Here is a 17,201-nt window from a genome sequence, read left to right on the forward strand (position 1 = left end):
GCTTGCTTATTACTGTGAGTTTTATTGTATATACAAGTATTATTTAAATATTTTATAAATTATTCAAAAGTGTGTCTAGGATAGTCTATATTACATAAAATAATCAGATCACAAAATTGGTTTTGCAAAAAAAATAGGTATTTTGATTAAGTACTCATAATTGTATTAAGAAAACCACTCATTTTTAATTTTTCTGTAGGCACTACAACATTTCAGGCAAAGAACCAGGAAAATGCCTGAATATTTGTAATTTGGTTTAAAGTTATTTTTGTTGTTTCTTATCAGATGTAATATGTTAGGTTTTTTAAAAGGGAAAAATGCATACATTAATACAAAAAGTACATTTTATTTTTAATTTTTTTTTTAACGTTTTATTTAATTTTGAGACAGGGAGAGACAGAGCATGAACAGGGGAGGGTCAGAGAGAGGGAAACACAGAATCTGAAACAGGCTCCAGGCTCTGAGCTGTCAGCACAGAGCCCGACGCGGGGCTCGAACTCACGGACCGCGAGATCATGACCTGAGCCGAAGTCGGTCGCTTAACTGACTGAGCCACCCAGGTGCCCCCAAAAAATACATTTTAAATGTTGGTTTTTACACAGTGGTAATATAAGCTGAAGTCTTTCAACTGTCAGGTCAGATGGGATTAAACACGTGATTTTTTTAAATTAATGCTAAAAAGATTGTGCTGAATTAGATGATTCACTTTTTATGACTGTAAGTACCTGGCAGAATTAGCTTTTGTAATTTTATGTTAATCAGTTTTTGACTTCTTTTTTTTAAGTTTTTGAATCCAATAAGCATACTACTACTCATAAATTATTAGGAATATAATCGTATTGGGTCCTTATCCACAATGTTAACAGACAGTCTTAATCTCAGTCTCAAAGAACATACTCTCAAATTTTCTTATTTTTGGTGTAACTGATTGTGGGTATTTGACTTTTATTTTTTAAAATTTATCTTGTAATTTATACTATGAGTAATGAGCTCATAGAAATTCACTATTTAATGGGACATACCATACTTCTTGTCTATTATCTTTTTGAAGTATCCCTTGTTTTGCTAGCTTACTGTTTTTACCTTCACAGTTATTAATTATTTTTTAAACTTCGTATCCTTACTTGGCTTTCTATTGGATTCAACTCTGAACCTTTTTTTGTTTTTTTAAGCTTGTTTATTTTGAGAGAGAAAGAAGAGATGGCATGAAAGCTGGGCGGAGGCAGAGAGAGAGAGAATGAGAATCCCAATGGGGCTCTGTGCTGATAGCGCACCTGATCTTATGAACTGTGAGATCATGACCTGAGCCAAAATCGAGTCTGACAGTTAACCGACTGAGCCCCACCCAGGTGCCCCTGTACCCTTTGTTATGCCCATTTGTTGTGTCCATCTTTTTAATAGATATTTTCTATACCTGGTTCTAGCATTTATTTCCTTAAACTGCTATGGCCACAACAACATACAATGTTCCTGAGGTCAAGAGAAACAGATGTAGTGTATTGATTGTGGCTTTGCTGAGGTCATAGTTAATTAATCAAAAACTATAACGGATTTTTCTTTAAATATGCGAGGTTTTTAGTTAAAATAAATACTCTTTATTTTTAACTAAGAATAACTCTTAAAGGCTATCAATAACCAAAAAAAAAGTTTCATGTAATTCTAAAATACGTAATTTACAGTAAGTTTTAAAGAATCTTGTATATTTGTGTGTGTGTGTGTGTGTGTGTTGTGTTTAAACAATATGCAGTAATCGTTCACTCTTAGCAATTTCTGCTTATCCTAAACCAGTGTCCCAAACTTGAATAGAACAAAGTAACTTTAAGCAATTTTTTTTTTTTCTTAGCAATTTCTAAAATAAGATGGAATATATTTTTCCCCCCAAAGAGTACATAAGACAAGTCAGGCAAAACTGGTTTTAGAACTTGGGAAACTTTAGAACTTGGCTCTGGCATTTATCAGTCGTATGATCTTGGACAAATCATAAATCATTTACTTTTTCTAAGCTTCACTTTTAACATTTGTAAAATGGAGATGATAATACCTATTTTACAAATCTCTTGTGAGGATTAAATGAGAAAATGTACATAAAGTGGTCAGAGCAAAACATGGTTCATAGAAAGCATCCAAAAAATGGAAACTGCTTTTATTATACAATTGCTGTAATTTTCATCATTATCGTATTATGACGATTCATAGTTTTACCTTTATCTTTTGAAGATGGCTTCTGATATTTTGATAGACATCGAAAGCGTCCTTATTGATCTCACAACTGCTACAGCTTCCATTTAGTCAAATTGAAAAATATACTTTTGGCCTAGCACTTCTATTTTGCTTTAGTCTAATACACCTCAGCTTATATGTAGGTTAGCTCTGCGTCCACTTAAAGGCCTGTTGTTTTCTTTTCAGCTAAAAGTAGAATCATGTGTTATATCCTTCTGCTAATTCTGTATTCCCCAGTACCAGCCTTACATAGGGGCCTTTTGGCAAAACATACACTTGGTTTTTGTTGTTGTTGTTAAGGTGTTTATTGGATGTTTTCTAGAACTTACCTGAAAATTGATTTTTATGAAAACAACCACTTTACAGTGATCTGTATTTGAAAAGAGGTATGAATGTTTTGGATAGTGCTGGCTATTTTAAAACAGTATTTCATTGCTGAAGTAATTTCTTTTGAAACCAGAATAAATATTATCAATGTCACTAACAAGGGACTACGGCACTCCTTCGACCTCCCAAAGGCAGTTTGCCTTGAGTTCTCGCCAAAAAACACTGTCCTGGCAACGTGGCAGCCTTACACTAGTAAGTATTTTCCAATTGTAAGAATATTGACAAGATCAGTTCAATTCAGGGGGGAAAAAGAGACAGTTTACAACCTTTTAAGAAAGCAATTAATCTTTAGATAGTAAGTAGTGTTTGTGAAAATCTTTACTCAACAATGAATCTTGTATTCCCCCAATACAATGTACGTTAAGTAATTTCAAGGTACAGTAAGTTAGTGAAAAGGTTTATTGTGAGATAGAGGAAAAGAAAAAGCTCAAGGGGAATTTTAGAAAGTGAATCATCAGTGGTTACTTATGGAGAAGATCTCAAAAATTAAGAATAATAATGACCTTTAAATGGAAAACATTTTAAATAATCATTGTAAATCAAAGAGGAAGTTCAATAGACGCAACATGTAAGAAATGTGTAAGGTATGACAAAGAATAGGCAGATGGTGTGCCATTTTTTTTTAACACATTTAACTATATGATGGTATGTTGTATGAACATTTTATACAGCTGCACTTCATAGATGAATAAGAAAACACTCGGGGTAGAGGGGCTTTTAAAAAAATGTTTTAATAGTGTGGGCATTGTTGAGTTAAATATATGATAATAGTTCGTTGTTTGGTTATAAACCTTCTAGCTTGCTTCTTCCAAGAGGCAGACTTGAATGAATCTTCTTTTTCCAAGTAAATAAATGGGAAATTGAGACTCATGAATAGTTTGTGTAACTTTGTGTGTGTGTGAAATAGAGACACACGATTGATTTCATAATAAGATAATTTAATCCATTTAACATGTCACACTTAATAAACAAATCTTTTAAGTATTCTTAAAATCTATAGTAATCAACTCATTTCAGAAATGCTGAACTTTTGTCATGGCTTTAGGAATAGAGATTAAACCCAAAAGGGAAAGTTGCTTTAAAGCAACTCTTTTACTTGATCTTTATAATCTTGTTCAAAGTTGTTTTAAGAATAAATTCTTTTTACTAACGTTAGGAGACAATTATTGCAAAGACATCTGTGTTTCTTTTAGCTTCTAAAGATGGCACAGCTGGGGTACCCAACCTACAACTTTACGATGTGAAAACTGGTACATGTTTGAAGTCTTTCATTCAGAAAAAAATGCAAAATTGGTAAATAAATGCTTTAAAATGCTAACTATTTACAAAATGTTCTAAATATCTTCATTGTATAATATTGTTTCTCAGGTACTAGTTTAGAAAATAACTTGTTAGGCTAAAATCTAGATCTTTAAGGATCTGGAATATGTGGGAATGTAATAGAGTAAAAACTTGATCTTTCTTTTGTTTAATATTTGGATGAAAACGAACAATACCTTTCTTTTACAAATGCTTAACTAAAACTATTAGGAACTGACTTGACATCATATTTATAAGTATTTTTCTTAAATAGTAAGCGTATCACAGACTTTAACAGGTTAACATGTGAGGTTACACGTGTCTAAATTTTTTTCATATTCTTTCAACGTAGGTGTCCATCATGGTCAGAAGATGAAACTATCTGTGCCCGAAATGTTAACAATGAAGTTCACTTCTTTGAAAACAACAATTTTAGTATGGAAAGATTTATGAAATCAATTTATCACTTACTATAAATGTATATACAGTTTTGTTGCCTTATATGGCATCATAGGGTTTTCCTAAATACTGTTAATATGTTAATAATTGCTGTTTTATTAATTCATTTGAATAACTCTTGTAAATCTAAATACTGAAGAAATTCTAACAGATTTCTTTTTATAATAAGTTTTTATTATCTAATAATTGCTATTAAGGCATTTGCATACCTCTTTCGGAGTTTAGTTACTATTGAAATTCTTTGATACAAATTTTTTAAATGTCTTATTGTGTGGAATTTCAAACATAAAAGTAGACACCTAGTCCCAGTAACTTTCAGCCCATTGCCAATCCTACCTCATCCACACATCTCTCCACCTAACATCTCTCTTACTGTGCTAAAGCAAATCCTAGGCATCATATAATTTTACCTGTACATCTCAGTATGTATCTCTGAAGACTAGGGCTTTTTAATTGTTTAATAGCCACAATACCATTATCACAAATATAAAGTATCTGGTCAGTGTTCAAATTTCTGATAATTGCAAATGTTTTAATTTTTTGTTATTGTTTTTTTTAAAGCTTATTTATTTATTTATTTAGAGGGAGAGAGTGTGTGTGAGCAGGGGAGAGGTAGAGGAGAGGGAGAGAGAGAATCTTAGGTTTCTTTCTTTTTCTTTTTCTTTTTCTTTTTTTTTTTTTTTTAAGTTTATTTACTTATTTTTGAGAGAGAGAAAGAGATAATTCCAAGCAGGCACTGCACGGTCAGTGCCAAGCCTGATGCAGGGCTCGAACTCATGAACTGTGAGCTCGTGATCTGAGCTGAAATCAAGAGTTGGATGCTTAACCAACTGAGCCACCCAGGCACCCCTCTTTTAAGTTTCTTTTAAGCTATAGGCTCCCTGTCCATCTCTTCTACCCCCACCTTGAGATTTATTATTTAAGAAACAAGGTTACTTGTCATATATTTTCTCATAGTTGAATTTTGCTATTGTATCTTGTCCTATAGTTTAACATGTTCATCTGTCCCCTAAATAGCTATTTGCATCTAGAACTGGTCAGCTTCAGATTCTCTTTTTTGGGGAGATGAGGACAAGTCTGCCTCACAAGCAGTGTTCAGTTCTTTTATCAAGAAGCACATAGTGTCTTCTTGTCTGTAATTTTGTAGGATTAGCTGATCTGTTATTTCATGACTGGTTGCACATTGGTGATTTTCCTCCTCCCTACGCTCTCATTTATAAGCTATACTACTTCTATAAAGAGAAATTCCCCCATCTACTATTTGATTACCTAGTGGCACCATTTATATAAGAAAGAGCACTGTGTTTTTATAATCAATCAGTGGGATTAGATGTATAATCTCATTACTTGCCCAAGGTCACCCAGCTACTAAATGACTGGGTAGAAATTAAAATGTAGGTCTGTGTTGTTCACACTCCACATGAGTCTACTCATGAGACTACAATGAGCAGTATTACTATATCATTACATTAATCGTTTATAATACATTCAGAATTTATCATGTTCCTATTAGTTTCATTCTTCCAACACCGTTTGCTTTTTGTTTTTTTTTAGACACAATTGCAAACAAATTGCATTTGCAAAAAATTAATGATTTTGTGTTATCACCTGGACCCCAACCATACAAGGTAATTTCTATGTCTTTGTTCATATGGAATTTTAGGAAATTAAACCTTTTCCTAGTGCTTAGTGACTATAAAAACATGTCCATGTTAATTTATATGCCTCAGAAAATTAAGTGACGATGATATATGTGTATTTCAGGTGGCTGTCTATGTTCCAGGAAGTAAGGGTGCACCTTCATTTGTTAGATTATATCAGTACCCCAATTTTGATGGACCTCATGCAGCCTTAGCTAATAAAAGTTTCTTTAAAGCTGATAAAGTTACAATGCTATGGAATAAAAAAGGTATGATAAATACATTTTATCTCATTTATCAAGTATTCATTGAGGCTTATATTCCTATATGTATATAGAAAAAAAGAATATCAATGCTTATTTAATGAAAATTTACATGTGCTGTGTTAAATTAAAAAAATTTTTCTTATCAGCATCAGGTTAAATTGTGTTTTAAATCTAATGAAAGTTTTTTCCGTTCTAGCTACTGCTGTGTTAGTAATAGCTAGTACAGACGTTGACAAGACAGGGGCGTCCTACTACGGGGAACAAACGCTGCACTACATTGCAGTGAACGGAGAAAGCGCTGTCGTGCAGCTGCGTGAGTATTCCCATAGTCTTCTTATGCTAAAACGATGGAAAAAATACTGGGCCATAAAGATGATGCAATCTAAATTCTTGTTCAAGTGATAAAACTCACATATTTTAATAACCTTTCAGGTAAAATTCCTCTTGATTAATAAACTTAAAGTCATCCCCAGACATACATTATTTTGACAGAATCCAATTAATTTAGTTATGCCAGCACTTTAGTGGGGAACTTGCTGAGTGAGGTTAATTTCATTGCAGTAGCTCTTTGGGGACTTATTTAACTTATAATGACAGGGAGTTGGTCTTGTGAGTGTAGCACTCCTTCCGAACTGAGTGTGAGGAATGTCACCATTTTATCTTTTGTTTTGATGAGCTAAATTAACTGTAGAATAAGACAGTTTTAAAACTCTGGCAACTCCCTGGTTTTTCATTTTGAATTGAACATGTAGGAGTAGGATAAACTTCCTTACAAAAAACTGTGTATTCCCTCTGAAGTCAGAAAGGAAACAAGGATGTCCTCTTTCCGCTATAATTTAACATCCTGAAAGACCTCGTCAGTGTAACATATCAAAAGAATAAATGTACACTTTTGAAGGAGGAAAAACAGAATCATCTCTGTACATATAGATGAAGTCACAGTATAAATAGCCACTTAAAAAACATAATAGAAGGAAATGCATAGCAACAAAAGGCAAGAAATCTATAGGACTAATAGGAAGAAAACTTTAAAACTTCTAAGGGACAAAATGTGACCTTTATAAGGAGAAATTTATAAAGATGTCATTTCTCTCCAAATTAACCTAAAAATTAAAATGCCGGTAGGTTTTTATAAACTAGGTAAACTGCTTCTAAAGTTGATTTTTTTCTAATCTTAAAAAAGTGAAAAAAGATTTTCTAACAAGGCAGAACTAATAAAGGAAAAGTGATTAATTTGAATATATAAAATACAGAGTTTCACATAGGAGGAAGAAAATTCCATAAAATAAGCCAAACAAAAGATTGGGGAAAATTTATTTAGATGGAAAAGGGATGAGTATGAGAAAGGTGAATTTTGTTGCTATATCAAGTAAATCAATAAAAGGCCAATAATTGGGGAGAAAAATAGGCATGGGACAGTAAAAAATAGTCCACAAAACCAGAAATAAGATTGTGTAAGTATATTAAAATGTGCTCAGTTTATAATAAAAGAACAGAAAGGAAGGCGAGACAACAATTTTTGTCTCAGCAGCTTGACAAAGATAAAAGTATGAAACTACACAGTGTGAATGAGAATGAGGAGAAAATCTGTACTCTCACACACTGTTGAGGCTCCTGGCTAACTCAGGCAGAGGAACATGTGACTCTTGTTCTTGGGGTTGTGAGTTCGAGCCCCACATTGGGTGTAGAGATTACTAAAAAAATAAGTAAATAAACTTCAAAAAAAACCTGTTGATAATATAAAATGGTACAGCTTCTCTGAAGGGCAGTCTGGTAGCACATTACCAACTAAATGTATGTACCTTTGAGCAGCCAGTTTCACTCCTATAGATGTGTTTGTGTACACTCACAGTTGAGAATATATAGGAATACAGTACCATTGGAAAAGAGTGAGGCAGATCTTAGTGTGCTTATATGGAAACATCTCCAAGATAGAATACTAACTGTAACAACAAAGAACTGTGTGTGTGTGTGTGTGTGTGTGTGTGTGTGTGTGTGTGTGTGTGTATGGTTAAGAGAGATGCTTAATTTCAACAAAACTATTCTGAAAGTATATACAGGGAATAGAGGGTTGCCTTTGTGTGGGGGAACTTATTGTGTGGTGTATCATTTTATATAATGTGTATTTTTATTCCTGTGTGCCCACATTACCTCTTCCAGTGAAAACTAGTTTGGTAATAGTAATAATAACGTGTGTCTTTGAGCCTACATTGCCAAAATGTTTAAACGAAATTTAGATTCCCTAGAGGTTCTTAAATAAATTTATGGTTATACATCAATATCCATAGTATATCATATAAAAATATTTTAATTGTAACGTATCTTGAAATTGTTGGATTTTTTTTACTGTTTGACATGTTTATGAGTATTATACAATTGTAATTCACTAATAAATATTGTATTCATGTTATTCTTTATTGCTAATTTCGGTTTTATATTCTTTTTCTAGCAAAAAATGGCCCCATTTATGATGTCGTTTGGAATTCTAGTTCTACTGAGTTTTGTGCTGTTTATGGTTTTATGCCTGCCAAAGCGACAATTTTCAACTTGAAATGTGATCCTGTTTTTGACTTCGGAACTGGTCCTCGTAATGCAGCCTACTATAGCCCGCATGGACATATATTAGTACTAGCTGGGTTTGGAAATCTGAGGGGACAAATGGAAGTGTGGGATGTTAAAAACTACAAACTTATTTCTAAACCAGTGGCCTCTGATTCTACATATTTTGCTTGGTGCCCTGATGGTGAGCATATTTTAACAGCCACATGTGCTCCCAGGTTACGTGTCAATAATGGGTACAAGATTTGGCATTATACTGGCTCTGTCTTGCACAAGCATGATGTGCCATCAAATGCAGAATTATGGCAGGTTTCTTGGCAGCCATTTTTAGATGGAATATTTCCAGCAAAAACGATAACTTACCAAGCAGTTCCAAGTGACGTACCCAGTGAAGAACCTAAAGTTTCAACAGCTTATAGACCACCGGCTTTAAGAAATAAACCAATCACCAATTCCAAACTAGTAAGTAAAGTTTTTTACTACTTTGGTAGGAAAAGGTTTTTTAGTGTGTGGAATTCTCGAGACCTTTTTCTCATGTATGTTCTTGTGTTACTTAGCACCTGATTAGAATATAAATTCTAGAAATCATGGAGGACCTACCACTGAAGATGGGGAACAGCTGACATTGTTAACAGAGTAGTCCATTTAAAACAGTTCACATTTTACATTTGTGAGAAAGATAATGGAGTATGACATGCTGCCTTTGTAGACATCATGGGCTCGAATTCACATGCCTGTCAGGCTAGGCTGGTAATGTAAGGCTTTGGTGACTGGGAGAGAATGGGGGAAGGAAGAGATCATGCCCTCTTTAAAGGCCATAGCAACCGCACAGCAGTAGCTGATTGTTTCCATAGGAGATTTAGGCCCAGTTTGCCAAAATAATTTTTCAAGACAAAACCAGTCTGGATGCTTATGTAAAATTGCTCGATTTTTAAAACACTGTTGGTCAAACAAAACATGTTTATTTTCCTTAGGCTGTCATTTCCCATCTGTATTGTAAAGTTATGACTAGAGCATTGGTCACATTCTGATCTTTAAAATGTGAGCATTTCAGAGCTCAGGGGAAACATTTATTAGTGATCTGAGTCTCTGTGATGATGTTAAGAAATAAAGTTGTTCTATAAGAATGAACAACAATATTATTGGTGTTATAAAGGTGGCCATACAGTAGGTGTAAACTGGTTCAAGTAAATGAGGATATTCAGTCACTTAATTATTAGCCACTCAGGGAAGTCAACACTTGTTCAAAGGATAAATATTCCTATGCCTCCCTTGTACCACTCCTAACCCTCTCAAAAACAAAAACAGAGGAACCCTTCCTCCTCCACAAAATCTAGCAGTGGTCTGTAATGACTTCATTGAAATGTTTTGTTTAAACATTTCTGTTGTATCATTTACTAAAAACATAAAAACTTATGAACAAATTAAGCCCATTTATGATATTTGTATATAGATTAAAACAGAAAGGATAGAGTAGACTTTGGATTGTCTTCCCTCTATATTGAAATTTTCCTTACCTAAGATAAAAACAGAAGTGACCTCAACATACCTGGCTTTCTAAATATCTGTAAGCACAAGAGGACTAAATTCCGAATCACTGTATATTTTTATTCTCTGATCCATAAAACTCATTTGTTTTGATAGGGGGAGGAAGAGAAAGATATACTTTGAAAATAGTGATAAAACTTAGTAAGAATATTTAAAACCAAAATTGTTTTACCATTTAAGATTTCCACTAAATTTTTGCTTTTGTACGTAACATGACGATTATGTGATTTTATCAAATGATTTTAAATGGAGGAATCACAGGCTAATGAGAATTTTTTGCTTGTATCAAATTCTAAAAATGAGCTAAATGGCAAAAAAAAATACTGCTAAGAAATTAGTAGAAACAAAGACATTCTAGTAAATAACTTCACAAAGGAGGATGGTTATGTATCACAAGGGGAAAAAAATGATGAGATTCTCTCTCTGAAGAAAAAACTTTTTTTATAAATAAAAACTCACCTATAAATTATACTTAAGTATTTCTTGGCTTCCAAAATCACCCTTCAGTGTTGTAATGTGTTCATTAAAACAGTCCCATTATAATTGACATAGATGAAAAAAATATATTAATATGGATGAAATTGTATGCGATAGGCACAGTACTAAAGCCAGAAAAGCTCATGATCCGTAGTAGCTGTGTGGATATTTTTTTCTTTTTGTCTAAAACGAAAGCCTGTCGATGGCTACGTTATGTTCATAACGTAGAAGAGCCTTGTAACTTATCCTTTGTGGATAAGAGCCTTGTGGAATAGCCTTGTAACTTATCCTTTCTATATCATTTGTAATTGCTTTGTCATTTCCCTGGAGTTCTCATGAATAGAAACTTTTTTATCCAAAGCAAAGTACTATAGGAGAGCCCACTATTGAGAGAATTTTGATGTGTAAAACAAATGTTCGGCAAATAAAGCCATGTCTCAACTAACATTGTATGCTGTGTAGATAAGAAAGTGAAAGAGACGTGCCATCAAATCTGTTCTACAATTGTGGGTTCTCATATATTCAGTTGCTTCAGGTAGAACATGTATGCACACACAACTTTGATGACCTGTTACGGTTCATGCAGCTAAGATGAAGTCACGGTATGATTTCTTATTTATTCCTCCGTCATCTTAAATGTTTGACCCTGCCCATTTCCTTATAGCACTTTTAAGTACAACATGGATCTGAGAGCTAGTCCTTAAGAACCTTCATGGAGATCTGGTTCTTTTGATGTGCTGAGAATGATAAGAGTCCAAGAGACAGTTACCACTAAGATAACAGCAGTTTAGAGGGAAATCACTGAGTAGATGAACCTGATAAGAAGTTGTAGTACTGTCATGTATCCTGTATGTTGCCTGAAGCAGCTCCGGAGATAACGTAAACCTGTATGTGTATATTCTTTTATTGAAATTAACTGACATGTGAAATTGTAAGATATTTAAAGTGTCTGTCATGGTGATTTGTTAGATGTATTCATTGTGAGAGGATTCCTCCCATCTAGTTAATTAATGAATCTCTCACCTCACTGTGGGGTGTGTGTGTGTGTGGTGAGAACATTTGAGTTTCCACAAATTTCAATTATCAACCATAGTCACTGTGTTTTATATTAGAACCTCCTTGATCCACTCCTTAATTCACCCTCTTTCTGTTGTAGAATATAGTTGATGGATGGCTATATAAATATCTCATGATGGAAATGATGATGTGTTTTTATTGTATAGTCTGACAGGTCATTGAGTTTTTTGTATGCCTCTTCATTATGTTAATACTGGATTTATAAGTATGCGGTTAGTCACCCCTCTTGTTTTGTTTTCTTCTAGTCTGTTTTTGTTTTTCAATTTGCTTTTATTTTTAATCTTCTAATCTCTGATTTTGCATATAAAGATCTAGCAAGTAATTCTTTGTGCAGAGAAAACAAATGAGGCAACTAGGTTTCTGTTGGCAGTAGTCCGATCCAAAAAGACTCTGGAAGGAGCTACCGTTAGTATCTACTTTCAGAAGAATCATGTGTCATAGTGGTACTAAGAAAAGTTCCATTGTTGAAGCAAAACTGAAGTGAATTTTGCCAGATCTTGTATAAATGAAAGACACCATATATCAGTTAATAGGAAGATCCTTATTAAATCCATCCTGACAGTTGGAGTGTGCCTGTTACTAATAAGAATTTTGAAATATTCTTTGCCAGTGATTGTAAAACAAATTTAATAAGTTTATTCCACACTAGCAAAATTATATGATTTGTGATGCCTGTTTTTAAAAACATGGACTGCATTTCACACTCATTTATTTTACATTTTCCACAGCATGAGGAGGAACCACCTCAGAATATGAAACCACAAGCAGGAAATGATAAGCCATTATCAAAAACAGCCCTGAAAAATCAAAGGAAGCATGAGGCTAAGAAAGCTGCAAAACAGGTATTTGGGGCACTAATCTTTTCAAAACAAACAAAACCAGTTAAATTAGCTTAGTTTAAGCCTCAAGTTTAAAGATTCTAGTCCTAAAAACTTGACTATTCCATTATAAAATGTAGTTGGAGTTAGATATAAATAGCCAGAATGTCTTTCTTTTTGTTTGCCTGTGATTTTCTGAATAGTTCCATAAAATAAAATGAGGAAGCGAGGAAACGACCTGATCTTAAAACCTGAAACCCTGATAAGATTGTGTAGTAACGTTACTTGTCGTAGACCCTTTTGGTGGAGCCTGTGTGAAGTGGTGCAGTTTGCTCCCTGAAAGCATACGTTTGTTAAGAGAGATCAGAAATGACACGATACTAAAGCCACTTTGTTTCTCAGTATTACATTACTATAGGAAATTATTCAGCTGGGAATCTCAACACCAGAAGTACCCAAAACGGTGGATTGTTATATGATTTTATAGTTGAAAAAACACAGCAGTGTAATAATTGACAGATTATGATTGTGTGTGTCTTATAGTGATGGTGAGATCAGCTAAGCTAGGAGTATCTGTTCGTGAAGTCATGGCGATCATAGTTTTTTGTTTTTTTTTTTTTTTTTTTTTTTAATTTTTTTTTCAACGTTTATTTATTTTTGGGACAGAGAGAGACAGAGCATGAACGGGGGAGGGGCAGAGAGAGAGGGAGACACAGAATCGGAAACAGGCTCCAGGCTCTGAGCCATCAGCCCAGAGCCTGACGCGGGGCTCGAACTCACGGACCACGAGATCGTGACCTGGCTGAAGTCGGACGCTTAACCGACTGCGCCACCCAGGCGCCCCATGGCGATCATAGTTTTGAGATTCGGACAATGCGGTCTTGCTGGCAATGCTTGAATTTTGACAGCTCTAGGTTGCTTACATGTTTTGACAGGCAATTACTATTTTAAGGTATAGAATTGCATTATGCAGCCATAGTCTGCTAAAATCTGAGCTTCAAAAAAATCAGTGTGCTCTTCTGTAGTTAATATATTTCATCTCCAGAAATATCTTTTTTTTTAAATATAACTTTTTATTTAAGTGTATTTATTTTGAGAGAGAGAGAAAGAGGGACCGAGTGTGCATGCTCATGAGCATGGGAGCGGGGCAGGGGGGTGGGAGGAGCAAAGAAAGAGGGAGAGAGAAAATTCCATAGTGCAGAGTTAGGCTCTGCACTAACAGTGCTCAACATGGGTCTCAAATTATTATGCTACTTTAAATTTTAGATCTAGCAAAGTAGTCTCTATGACAATTACATAGTAAAAACCTTCTGGGTGTCTTCCTTATACTGTGATTTTTTTTTTTTAAGCTGCATTGTATCTTTCTGTTATGGGACAATGTGGCATATTTCATGAGACTTTCAATTCAGATCAATGACAAAATGTAGTATAAAAGATAAAATCACATTTTAGCTTTAGCATTTTATATATCAAGGCTATGTTGGTTGGCGTACTTTAATGTTTTGATTTTAAAAAATTGATTTTTTGAAAATATTTCCTGCAGGAAGCAAGGAATGAAAAGAGTCCTGATTTGGCACCTACTCCTGCCCCACAGAGCACACCACGAAATACTATCTCGCAGTCAACATCTGGAGACCCTGAAGTAGACAAAAAAATCAAGAACCTAAAGAAAGTAAGAGACTTAAGTAAAAAAGCAGATATGTTTATTAAAAGACATACATGAGAAATATATAAAGATAGGCATCTAAGAAGTTAGAAGCAGCTCTGATTATTGCTTTCTCATTATGAAATACTATAATTTAGGAATGGCACTGGTTTTAGTTCTATTCATAAATGTCTAAAGGGTGTAAGTCTTTTTATTATTGATTTTTGGAGCAGTAAAAAAGGTCCATTTGTACAGAAGTATGCTGAACTGTTTTATACTCAGTATTTCATTAGACATTTACGAGATCAGTGGGAACAGCTATTTATCCCAGTTTTAAAGGTGAAGAAACGGAAACAAAAAGAAGTTTATTAATTTGCCAAATTGCAGCCAGTTTGTGGTGATGGCCCTGGTATAAAATCGGGTTTCTGGGGGCGCCTGGGTGGCGCAGTCGGTTAAGCGTCCAACTTCAGCCAGGTCACGATCTCGCGGTCCGTGAGTTCGAGCCCCGCGTCAGGCTCTGGGCTGATGGCTCAGAGCCTGGAGCCTGTTTCCGATTCTGTGTCTCCCTCTCTCTCTGCCCCTCCCCCGTTCATGCTCTGTCTCTCTCTGTCCCAAAAATAAATAAACGTTGAAAAAAAAAAAAAAATTTAAAATCGGGTTTCTGGAGCCTCCCCAGGCTGCATTATGAAGGGTCTCTTAAAGCCACAGACATTGTCTAGGTACAGTGGAGTGCTAGAGAAAACAGTGAAGTTAGTGATATACTTACCTACGAATACATGTATGTGTATACATACATGTACATATATAATACCGTTACTTGAAAATTTGAAAATTTGCCAAATCCCGTGTTCTTAACATGTTTAGTTTTACATCTAAGTTTAAAAGACGAGTTTACCTTAGCATTTTACCAGACTATCCTTGATCCGAAGGTGAGATAATTGATTCTCCTTACTCAGTTTTCCCATTTATGTGATTGAGTTGATACTAAAAAAATTTGCATTCTGAAATTACTTATTCTTCCTTCCTCTTGACTCATAATATATTTGATGTTTGCAGAAACTGAAAGCAATCGAACAACTGAAAGAACAAGCCGCAGCTGGAAAACAGCTAGAAAAAAATCAGGTCATTTTTACGTGTTTCATTCGCACGTGTAGTCACTACCACTCTTCCCTTTTTATTATACACAATCATTTAATCAAGTAAGAGCACATGAGTTTAAAAACTTCTTTTGAAAACCATATATTTTGTAAAACCCTTTTATACTTAAACGGAGAAGCACAGGGGAAGACCGGATGTAGACCATGGTAAATGAGAGAATCGTGATTTCTAAGAGGCATAGTAAGGCCATTGCTGCTGAAGATAAAGGCGATGTATTATAGTAGGTAAACACAAGATTCTCTTCCTTCCTATATCTCAGGTTGCACTGCCCTGTTTTTATTCCTTTCTCGCCTTCTGAGGGATGCCGAAGTATAGAATGAAAATTTATTGGACCCTCAGAGTTGCAGTAAGGCGGCATTTGTGCTTTGCCCCCTTGATTTATACCACGCAACAAATTAAAGCTTGTTACTCTGTATTTTTAAATCTGTATTTACCAGTGGATCTGTTAAAATGTCAGAAATACACCTTTTACAAATTTTTTCTGCTTTGTTGTTTTGGGTAAAGATCCAATAATTACTTTATTTCATTTCCTATTTAATAACTTTGTTGTTTGAAACTTTTCTAGTTGGAGAAGATTCAGAAAGAGAAAGCCCTTCTCCAGGAGCTGGAAGATTTGGAATTGGGTATTTAAACATTCACAGAAAGCCAATTGTTACCAGAAATCAGTGCAAACACATTTTCTGATAAACCCATTGGTGTACATGAAATACCCATGTACCCACATTTAATGTTCATCTATAATTTTAACCATTTATCCAAGATTCTGCATATGTATAAAATTATTTAATAATGTCTATTAAATTGATTTTTACATCCTGCATCCTATGCCATGTCAACACATGATGTAGAAAAGAAATACATGAATTTCTTTAGTAAGCCTGACAGATTGAAAGATGATGTCATTGCTTTTTTTAGTAGAGGATAGTATTTACCATATATGTGAATAAAAACAATTTAAATTTGATCATTGTTGGCTTTGTTATAAGTTGCTAAGTTAACAGATCCTTTATTAATTTACAAGACAAGTTTGGGAAATTTTTCCTTTGAAGATGTAATATGGCTTTTTTCTTATCCTAAAGCATTCTTATACTGTCCAAACTTGAAAGAAACGCCTTAAATATCAGATTTTACTAAATATATTAAATTGATTATATTATTTGTAGTATTTGGAATAGTTTTTCTGGTTCTAAATACAGACTTTAAAAATGGAAAATAGTAAAACATTTTATTTTGGTATTTCAAATAATAAATCTAGTGATTTAAGGATGAGGTAAATATTTTCCAAACATGAACTATGATTATTTTGTTGTAGTCGAGTCTTGATTATTTTGATTGTTTATTTATATGATGAAAAAAAAAGATGTAATGATAATGCCAGACTCTCATGTATCAAAACTAATTTAGATTTGGTTTCAGAGTCTATTGCAATTAATTTTTTTAATCAGGTTTACATTTGAAATTACTTTTCTTTTTTTAAGCTTGATTACTTTAAGTAATCTCTACACCCAACATAGGGCTGGCATTCACAACCCCCAAAGATCAAGAGTTTCACACCCTTCCAGTGAGCCAGCCAGGCACCCCAACATTTGAAATTACTTTTCATTTGCATTGATGACCCGTTTTCCAAGAGGTAATATTTAAACTGATA

General features: G+C 34.1%; 1 protein-coding gene across 2 annotated transcripts in view; it reads left to right on the top strand.

Moving 5' to 3' along the window:
* The window catches only part of EIF2A (eukaryotic translation initiation factor 2A), a 31,089-nt gene extending 14,572 nt beyond the window's left edge, over nt 1-16,517 (top strand). Inside the window, exons 4-14 of one of the 2 annotated variants that reach the window (XM_047099589.1) lie at nt 2,681-2,799; nt 3,801-3,900; nt 4,259-4,341; nt 5,920-5,993; nt 6,130-6,274; nt 6,468-6,584; nt 8,721-9,292; nt 12,661-12,774; nt 14,294-14,422; nt 15,452-15,517; nt 16,119-16,517. In XM_047099589.1, the coding sequence (XP_046955545.1) occupies nt 2,681-2,799; nt 3,801-3,900; nt 4,259-4,341; nt 5,920-5,993; nt 6,130-6,274; nt 6,468-6,584; nt 8,721-9,292; nt 12,661-12,774; nt 14,294-14,422; nt 15,452-15,517; nt 16,119-16,184 (1,585 nt within the window). In that variant the 3' untranslated portion in view covers nt 16,185-16,517. The remainder of the gene's footprint in view (nt 1-2,680; nt 2,800-3,800; nt 3,901-4,258; nt 4,342-5,919; nt 5,994-6,129; nt 6,275-6,467; nt 6,585-8,720; nt 9,293-12,660; nt 12,775-14,293; nt 14,423-15,451; nt 15,518-16,118) is intronic. The other variant, XM_047099590.1, reaches the window with a different exon arrangement.
* The last annotated feature ends 684 nt before the right edge of the window (nt 16,518-17,201 follow it).

This window comes from Lynx rufus, unplaced genomic scaffold (genome assembly GCF_022079265.1).
Source record: "Lynx rufus isolate CCGP_SWC_20201006 ecotype Redwood Valley unplaced genomic scaffold, mLynRuf1.p SCAF_5, whole genome shotgun sequence".
In the NCBI taxonomy this organism is placed as follows: domain Eukaryota; kingdom Metazoa; phylum Chordata; class Mammalia; order Carnivora; family Felidae; genus Lynx; species Lynx rufus.